Below are 9812 nucleotides of genomic sequence, written 5' to 3' on the forward strand. Positions count from 1 at the left end.
TTGCTGGGAAGAAGCTGTTGTGAAAGCGAGAGGTGTGTGCATCCATCTTCCTCACATCTGGAATAAGTTGATGATTTGACGTTAAGCTGGCGTAGATAAAGTGACAAACTTACTTTGGTTGTGTTGCATTGAAAGTGTGTGCAGGTCCACACACTGGATCAGTGCGTGGGCGGGGTGATGTCTGTCTTTGATGATCTTTGTAACTCCCCTCCTGCTGCGCTGCTTCTAGATGGTCTTCATGGATGGAAGGTTGTAACCGATGATTTTTTCAGCTGTGTTGATGACCCTTTGCAGCATCTTTCTCTCTTTTGTGTTGGTGTTACCAAACCAGGCTGTCAGTCCGCTGCTTTCTACAAGCCCCCTGTAGGCTTGGGTGAGGGTCTTGAGTCCGGCCTTCTTCAGCAGCCTGATGAAGGGCAGCCTCTGCTGGGCTTTCTTCACTCTAGCAACAGTGTTTCTTTCTTCGCTGAGGCTGTCTGTGATCTGCAGACCCAGGAACCAGTGGCAGTCGTCCGCTCCACCACAGTCCCGTTGATGATGAGCGGCTGATGTGGCGATGCTTTCCTTCTGTAGTCCACGATTATTTTCATTTGTTTTCTCTACGTTGAGAACAAGGTCGTTGTCCTTGCTGTGGATGGTGATCTGTGCACCAGGTCTCTGTATGCCACATGTGTCAAACTCAAGCCCCGGGGGCCAAATGTGGCCCCCATGTCATTTTATGTGGCCCGCGAGAGCATAAAAGTTTTTAATTTCCTAAAATAAAAAATAAAAATTGGTGTGTTTTTATTCATATTTAGGGGGAATTGGACTTGAAATATCAGATTGGGCAGCTATACATTAGGACTTAAACACTGTCCATATAACCCAACCTGACAGAATCAAATGTGAAAAGAATTTACGCTAAAGTAACAAGCAAACATATGTTTTCTATGCAACTGTAATTGTCACTTTTAAAAAGTTATAATAAATAAATAATGAGTTATTTAACATTAAGGAGTAGGTACATTTATTTTTCATTACATTTAGTTACATGTATAAGTTATATCTGGCCCTTTGAGGACAGACACTATGCTGATGTGGCCCTCAGTGAAAATGAGTTTGACACCCCTGCTGTTTGCAGACTCGTCCCCTCCTCTGATGAGACCAAGGACGGTTGAGTTGATGATGCTGTTGGAGTCCGGGGAGGTGCAGTCGTAGGTGTAGAGTGAGAAGAGCTTTGGACTGAGGCGGCACCCTGGGGTGCTCCGGTGCTGACCGTCAGCTCAGCAGACACCTTCTTCCCCATCTTCACCACCTGTGGTCGGTCAGTGAGAAAGTCCAGTCTGAAACCCTCAGACAACAACAGAACAGAGATGCTCTCAAACTGCAATGATTGACTTTGAAATATCTGAAACCTTCAGCAAAAATCTAAATTGAGGGGAGCTCATGAAATTGTTTGACAGTAAAACAAAACAGATTCGTGTGATTTTGATTTTGAAAAAGTCCAAACTTTTCTGGACTTTATTTGGTTGAATTCTCTCATCACTCCAGCACAGCAGAGCATTTGCTGGGATCAGATTGTAGACAAAAGCAGCTTTTTCCTTTCATTCATGACATGTTTGCAGCATCTCAGCAGAGAAAAACATTCAGGAAGTCAGCGAGAAAGTAGAGAGAAATGAAGATGAGCTGCTTTTTTAACCAACGGGGGGGTTCACCACTGCCTGGTGGGAGAGACAGAACAGGCAGACGGCCAGAGCTCTCTTAAAAAAGCCTGTGTGTTTGTGTGCGTGTGAGGTTGTGCGAGAGCGGACTTTCCATTGCTGCGTGTTGGAAGGAGGAGGAGCTTGTGGCTCTTTAAAAGCTGCACACAGCAGTTTGGATGAGAGCGACAAAAGGATCAGGGTGAGTATCAGAAGACGAGGGGCTCTCTTCACATTTGTTAGCTTTCATGATTCCTTTCTCTGTTTCTGTTCCCAGTTGTGTTTTTTTATGAGAGTTACCGTTTTTAGAGGCTGTTCTGAAAAAGGATAAAACTGTGAATCTATTTTTTATGCATTTTCTCTGATTTTTTTTTTTAAACTTTTTAACTTTCTTGGACAAAATCCCTAAAATTTTACCGTTTGGATTTTTTTAACCCCTTGATGCCTGAATTTATATGCAGCTCCATCAAAAAAAAAATGTATTTATGTTTTTGCTTCCAAGTAAAAATTCATGTTGATCCATGCACTAGTTACAGAAGGTGAAAACATGTAAACAGCTTTAAAGAAATGTCTAGTCTTCAAACGTAACCTGCTGCTTTCTCACATCAGCAATCAAACCTTCATTTGAATGATTTGAATGACTGTAATCACACCGACTTCTGCGTCTTCATCAGCTCCTCTTCTGGTCCAGTTTCTGCAGTTGGATCCGGTTCAGATCCAGTTTAAACATGAGGATTCGCTCAGACTCGGCGCCTAACGGCAGGCGCAACATCCCCCTCAGTCCAACCTGGTTTAGGGACAAGCTGCAGAGGATTGTGGGGCATCCCAGCCCCCCTCCTGTGGAGGAGGACCTTCTGGCTGTGCCTGATGGAAGCCAGCCCCCCGAGCCTGCAGCAGGTAGGAGACCTTTGAGAAGCTCTGACATCATGCAGCAGACATCATCAGCTGTCGCTGTTAGTTTTTTACTTCTTCTGGGTTTCAAACAGTCATGGACTATAATAATAATAACTAGAAGGAGCTGCATGTCCAGAAGAAAATCAAGGGTTTATGGTACAATGCTGAATGAAAAAGAAACTTAAAGGGTAATAAATGGCAAAAAGACATTAAATAAAGAAATGATCAAAGTTGACCATAAATAAAGTAAAAACAGCTCAATAAAAAAAAAGATATGTTTGTGAAAAATGCCAGAGCCGGGTATCGAACCAGCGAGCTTCTACACCAAGGATTCCCCATGTATTTCAATGGAGGCAAACATCCAGGAAATCCTGGAATATCTGGAAAAGTTCAAGGATTTGAAGGACCAAAAGTCATAGCTGGAAAAACATTTGAATAGTTGAATGTTAAAATAGGTGAAACATTGAAGAAGGAGTTAAGCTGCAAAACATGGAGGAAAATACTAAAATTAAGAAAGAAACAGGAAAAAGATGGGTTGAACGTTTTACAACATTCATCCAAGAATACTAATAATGCTATAGAATGTTCTTCTTGCTGAAGTTTGTCGTTTACAGATGTTCTAAAAGCTGCCTCTTTGTTTTCTCTTTCAGGAAATGCAAAGTTCAAAGATTTTCTGGACGGACAGTGCTTCCATGAGGCCAGCCTGCTTCTGATCTGCAGAGAAAACAGTCTGATCAGGCGGACGTCGGAGGAAGAGAGGCTCCAGCATCACGCCGCAGAGATGGACAAGCTGGCTGCAGACCGAAGCCACCTGCAAAGCCTGGTGGTGCAGTGTTTACAAGGAAGTCTGGCGTCTGAGGGAGACAACAGCGAGGCCTTAAGGTCTGCGGTGAAGGCCATCTACCTGGAGGAGAAGCAGGATCTTCTGAGGAGACAAAGCGGGTGCCAGAATCTCAGTGAATGGCAAACGCTGCACGACTCCACCCTCCGCAGCCTGGTGCAGGATCGGCTGGAGGATCCACATTCAGGCCGTGCTGGCCAGAGGGATCAGTCCCACATTCAGTCCCACATCCAGAGCATGGGCAGGCAGCTGAAGGAGGACCTGCTGTTGGTGGTCCGGCGCGTGAAGGCATGCTACCCCCCAGAGGCAAAGATCTGCCACTTTTATGCCACGCTGTACCACCAAACCCTCAGCACCGCACTCAGGGATATTGTGGAATTTGTTTTGGATGACCAGGACTGTTCTTTCATCCTGCGCTGGGTCAACGAATACTTCCCAGGGTAAGACGACAATCCACCTCCCAGATGAATTTAGGCCTGACAGGTCTTGGGTTAGTCCAGGTGCTTTGCAGTCAAACCTCTGGTCAGAGAAGCAGAACTTTTTGTTATTCCATAGGCGTTCCCTGCTGAGTGGGTCAGATCCTGATCTCCCTAAAAACTGGCCCTCACAGGGAAAGTGTGAGGTCACCCAATCAGTCAGGGAGGCCAAACGGGCTGAGCATTTGTGAGGAGCAAACCTGCCTATCAGGTGTGAAGACAAATCAAATGAAACCAGAGTCTTAGCAACACACAAGGTGCAAGGTTTTAATCAAATCCATTTGCAAAGTTCAGCAACCTCCAAAAAAAGGAAAAGCTTTGATGAAATGTTGGTTGTGAAATGCCTGCAAAGTCATGTGATGTGTCCATGGAACAGCAGTGTCACAACCTTCTCCTGTGTGTCAGGATCTTTGAAAATCCAGAGCTGGCCGGTGAGATTGATGTTGCCGCTCTGGGAGAGCTGCTGCCTGAGATGTCACTGCAGTGTCTGGAGGTGCAGCACCTGAGCAAGCAGCAGGTAACGGCAGTCCATGCGTCTGAGGGGGTTGGGTCTGACAGACTGAGTGACAGCATGGCGTGTGTCCTGGTGCTTTCAGGCTGAACTGGCAACATTCACAAACCGAGTCCTGGAGGAGGAAGTGAAGCAGTGGGACCAGGGAGCAGAGCCGAGCACTGAGGAGGGCCGCTGCGTCAGCCACCTGGCCTACGACGTCATCCAGGTGCGGCCCCAGTACAAAGCCCCAGTTTTCAGGGAACTCTGCACTGGGCTCATTTTCTAATAAACTTGGGCAAAACGTGTATAGAAGAAAAGGGATTTTTAGCTTCAAGAGGTTTGAAAGACATCCAATCCAATGTTTCCGAGTCTGTCTCCCGTTAACTGAAGTCAAGCCGAACAAAGTATACAAACATGAAATGTGGAGAAACATTAATCAACAAGGAGGACGGGAAGTTCAGTGGAAACTTATTGGTGATCTAATGGTGCAGACTATTACATTGACCTGCAGACTTCTGAGTCTGCAGTGTGAGTGCAGTTTGTGTGGAGTCACAGATTTTCCCTCTCCTTCTGCCTTTAGTTCATTAACGGCATGGTAACGGCAGCAGAGAAGGTTGTGAGGAGCCTGCAGAAAGCCCAGACCATAACATACCCCCTCCTGGATCTAATGCAGAGGTAAAAACCCCAGACGGTCTTCTGAGGAGCTGAACTGACAGCAGAAACTCACTTCATCCAAACTCTTGCAGGTATAAAGTCCACCAAGAAGAGGTCATCAAAATGAACAAAGCGAACACCAAAGCCTACATGAAAGCCCACCTGGGCTGCGTGGAACAGTTTAGGTGAGGGTCTGATGTGATGAGCAGCCGAGTCGGGGGCCTGCAGCAGCCGCAGCCGCAGCCGCAGCTGCAGCGGCAGCGGCAGACGCAGCCGCGGCAAGCTTTGTTCTGATGTGTCCTCTTTGTCTTTTCTGCAGAGACTTCCTTCACAAAAAGACACATTTGTTCCCTGAGACGGTGCGGGAAGACTGTTTGTGTGTCCTGGCTGACATGAAACAGTCTGCATGCAATTATTTATTGAGCCCCGTGCACAAAGTGCTGAAGGTAAGTCCTGTGATCAGAGACCGCCGTTCACAGCTCATGCATGCATGCAGTCAGAGCCGGTCACAGACCTGCACAGACTGTCAATGCGACACAACCAAAGCACGTTTGTCACTTTATTTACGCCAGCTAAACGTCAAATCATCAACTTCTTCCAGATGTGAAGAAGATTCTAGAGATTCTGTTCCAGTAGAGATGAAGCTTCTCTTCTGTAAAGCGTTTGTTCCTCTGCCTCACACAGCCACAGTACCAGAAGCTGGGAACCAGCGATTGGCTGAAAAAGAACGCCTTTCAGAAGCTGCTGGACACATTGGAAAAAGAGCTGCAGCAGTTCCAGGATGTGCCCCACACCTGCCGGCAGGTACGCTGTTTTGCCCTTTAACAAGCTTTTCAAAGGCGTGGACCAACACGAAGCTGATGCAGGTTCTTCTGATTCAGGAGCTGATCGGACGGCTCCACCAGGAGGTGACAGAGGAGTACGTCCGGAGGCTACTGCGAGGAGACCTCCGGCTGAAAGCCCGGGAGCAGCAGGAGATGGCGTGCGCCGTCATGATTAACAACGCAGAGAGTCTGCGCAAGCTCTTCACCAAAGAGGTGAAGCTCCGCCCCCATCGCTATAGCAACAACAAGCAGCAAATGATGCAAATTAGTGCAGAACTGAAACTGAAATGAGAGTAAATCTACCATGGTGATGGTTGGAACCTTAGCTTTCCTGTGTGGGAAACGTTCACATTCATGTTTGTTTTCTATGAATCTAAAGACTAAAATCCTCATGTCAGTAAACATCTAACAGGATTTTTTCTTTTTATTCATCCTTTATTTACCCAGTAAATGACCCATTGAGATTAGGAATCTCTCTTTCAAGGGATTACTGGCTAGGAGGAAAAAACAAGTTACATTTACAATAAAAATGTAACGTTTAAAAAGGTAAAATGAATAAAAATGAGAACTTGCGTAAAACAGGTACAGTTTAAAGTGACCTTGTCCTCCGTTCTAAGCTTAGTTTTAAAAAATTCAGAGGAACTATTTCTTTTCATTTCCAGCTTTTTCGTAGTGTTCCATGTGGAGGGGGCAGAACCCATTTGCCCCGTACGGGCATATGGAACATTTGTAGACACAATTTGTAGAAATCAATGACACCGAGCTGCATTTACTATGGTGATATTTGAACCCATTGGATTTCTTAAAATATATTTTAGGAGAAGTTATCATTTGAAAATAACCACTAACACTTGGTTTCACACTGATTATTTCACAAACCTGCCAAATGACTTTAATGTGACAGACTCATTTCTGCAGCAGCTTCTAATAACATTAAAGCCCCTTTTGCTCTTTCAAATGTGTCAAATATTTCTAAACAAGAACAAATGCAGGAAGAAATCAAGCAGAACTGGAGAAATGACTTTAATAGAATTCAAAGGTTTGAAGAATTTGTCTGTGAAGGATTTCCTCTGACCAAAAAAACGTCTTCTTTTTTCAGTCACTCAAAAGTTTCACTGCTGGCCACATGTTTTTTTAGTTTACAGCCCTCTGTGCCTCAGTAACATCTGCCATCTACTGGTTAGGAAGGGCATTTCTAAAAAACAGCTGAGAGCCCAGAGAGTCTGTGACTCATCACTCTTTAGAAATACTGGACAAACCTATAAAAACTCCATTAAAGAAACTTCCAGGAAAACCGGTTCAACGGGTCCCAAGAGCTGATGATGCCGTGTTTTTACAGGGGTCGAAGGAGGTCTGGCTGGAGGAAATCCTGATCAAGATCGCAGAAGTGCTGAAACTGCAAGACGTTCCTGCCATCCAGGTGCAGGTGGTTTCACTGGGATCCACCTACCCTGACCTCAGGTGATCCTCCTGCTCCGTTAGAACAAGAAAAACAGATGCAGGGCGTTTGATCTCCACTCATCTGACCCGACAAGGACAGAAAATCCCGCTCACAGTCAGACAGACTAGCTGCAGGGAAAGGCCGGCCTCAAGCAGGAAAGAACCGGAAATCCTTCATGGATTCAGATGTTTCCTGAAAGCAGCAGGAGCAGCAACAGGCCGAGCTTACGACTGCTGACACACTGTGTGTGCACACATGTGCACACGTGTGGGGTTAATGTTTGTTACTGCCGGGGTCAAACTGCTCTCACACATTCCCAGAAATAGACACTTAGTAAACACAAAGTCAGGGACACTTTGCAATAACTGCTTCACACACACGCAGAAGTCAGTTCGGATTTGCGTTGTGTTTTAATCTTTGAGAAACCCTTATTCTAATCACACTGGAAACCTCCTACAGTTTCTGTCCAAAGCGTGGATGTAAATATGAGTTTTGTGAACATTTAAAACAATGAAATCCTGTCAGTAATGGTTAAGACAATCAGAGGATCAAAAAGGATGAAGCAATGTTCATCTTTTCATTTTTGCATGTCCAAACCTCCAAACAAACAGCAGTGAGCGGATCAGAAACATCTTTGTGACTGAACTCCGTCCCCTTCTTCCCCTCTTTTGTCCACAGAGAAGCCCAGGTTTCTGCTCTGCTCAAACTGAAAGCGAACCTCTCCAAAGCCCACAGGAAAACCATCAAAGCCACGCTGTCCGACGCTTTGAAAGAAGCGATTCCTGGAACTGGAAGTCATCCTTTTTTCTCCAACATTTAGGCCAAACTTCTCCAGTTTTCTGCTGCATCGTTTTAGCAAGCTTACGTTTTTTAAGCTCTAGAGGAAATGTCAGTATGTCTGAGCTTCCTTCTGCACTGTGAATGCGAATGTGAATAATGTGCATGGGCTTCACTGCAGAGCAGTGATGCAAGTGTGACTTGCAGAGTTATATATTTTTATACTGCGTCGGTGCTTCCAGAGCCGTTTCAGGAGATTCCTGTATTTTGTGTGTTGATTTTTGTGTTGCATGTAATGCAGTTTCTGTTGCATCTCAAGTTCTCTCTTGTACCTAAAATGAAAATTCACTAATAAACGTGATGAGATAAAATGATCAAAACGTCTCTGCTGAATCTTCAAAACAAAGATTTTAGCATCAAGTGAAAAACGGACGCATTACCGCCACCCTCTATCAACCGTACTCTACTCTCCAGCTGTCGTCTTTCTTCCCCATACAGTTCACAATGACAGAGAACGTGCTAATTTCCGTTCTACCTAATGGAATTTTCATCTCAATACCCCGTTTCAACGCCTTTTTTGCCAGAAAATCAGCCATTTCCCTCCACCCTCCTATGTGCTGGTACCCACATAAATCTGATGCTTATTTTCAATTTTTCCAACCTGAACAAACTCTCATAAATTTCATACAATATATCTGAATGCTGTCAGAAGAATAAGACTTCAGAGACATCAAAGCTGCCAATGAGTCTGAACAAATTATACCATCTCCAATTCTATTCTGTTCCAACCAGTGTAAACTAAATGCTATTGCCAACATTTCAACTGCAAAACTGAAATATCCTTTGACGTCTTAATTCCAACATATTTTCCAATGTAGGGATGCAGAAAGAAAAACCAGTTCTCATTGTGTCTGGGTCTTTAGATCCATCTGTATCTATGGGAATAAATGAAGTATGGACTATGTCTAACCTGACTGCTGTTATTTCATCCCAGTTTCCCTTCCCTTTGCTACCGTCCATCTTCATGTGGAGATACAAATCCACTTGTATGGTTGGAAAAACCCAGAAAGGAGTGGCTGGGTACAAAAACGTCTTAACTAGGGTTTTACCATGAATGTTTATTTCTCTCGCTAATCTATCTAATTTCCAAGCAACACTTTCATTTGTCCCACTACCGCTTTCCCAACAAGGATCAATAGCCCTCCTAACCATGTTCTCTACATCTACACAACCCTGTATTTTCACCCAATAATTAAGTAGCAGTTGTTTAATTCTGAGATTCAATGGTAGATCCCCCATTTCAACTTGTAATGACACAGCAGGAGTTGACCTCATGGCCCCAGTATATATTCTCAACGCCTGATTTTGGATGAACTCTATCTTATGTGACAGCGTTTTGCAAGCTGTATTGTAAACAATAATTCCAAAATCTGTGACTGACCTAATCATTGTAACATATATTTGTCTCAAAGCCCGTGCACTAGCTCCCCACCCAGTACCTTTCAAGCATCTCATTATATTTATGACTTTCTTACATCTCCCTACTAAACTATCAATATTCTCTCTTCATTTCAACTTTGTATCAAATATAACTAGATACCTAAAACTATGCACTTGCATTACTTCTCCATATAATTTTAAGTTCAAAACAGTTTGTTGGGTTCAAACAACCTGCAACATCATAACAATTCAAAAAGGAAAGAAAGACCAACGGACAAAGGTACCTTTACGAG

The 9812-nt window shown here is 44.3% G+C and overlaps 1 protein-coding gene across 1 annotated transcript; it reads left to right on the forward strand.

The window, feature by feature from the left end:
- Positions 1 to 1769: 1769 nt before the first annotated feature.
- On the forward strand, positions 1770 to 8459 carry LOC101164019 (tumor necrosis factor alpha-induced protein 2). The gene is made up of 12 exons (XM_020713615.3): positions 1770 to 1881; positions 2354 to 2576; positions 3224 to 3854; positions 4296 to 4407; positions 4487 to 4609; positions 4964 to 5058; positions 5130 to 5222; positions 5357 to 5483; positions 5722 to 5841; positions 5919 to 6074; positions 7201 to 7322; positions 7981 to 8459. Exons 2-12 carry the CDS (start codon positions 2408 to 2410, stop codon positions 8120 to 8122), a joined length of 1890 nt encoding a protein of 629 aa, XP_020569274.1. The 5' UTR covers positions 1770 to 1881; positions 2354 to 2407; the 3' UTR covers positions 8123 to 8459.
- Positions 8460 to 9812: the final 1353 nt, after the last annotated feature.

The sequence above is a fragment of the Oryzias latipes genome, chromosome 22 (assembly GCF_053564925.1).
Source record: "Oryzias latipes strain Hd-rR chromosome 22, Olatipes_Hd-rR_3.1".
NCBI lineage: Eukaryota > Metazoa > Chordata > Actinopteri > Beloniformes > Adrianichthyidae > Oryzias > Oryzias latipes.

Excerpts from the sequence above, each read along its gene's own strand:
- LOC101164019 (XM_020713615.3), top strand. The coding sequence starts at position 2,408 with ATGAGGATTCGCTCAGACTCGGCGCCTAACGGCAGGCGCAACATCCCC. Across the intron at positions 4,610-4,963 it reads TGGCCTACGACGTCATCCAG|TTCATTAACGGCATGGTAAC; the intron begins GTGCGGCCCCAG and ends TTCTGCCTTTAG. Across the intron at positions 5,223-5,356 it reads GGCTGCGTGGAACAGTTTAG|AGACTTCCTTCACAAAAAGA; the intron begins GTGAGGGTCTGA and ends TCTTTTCTGCAG.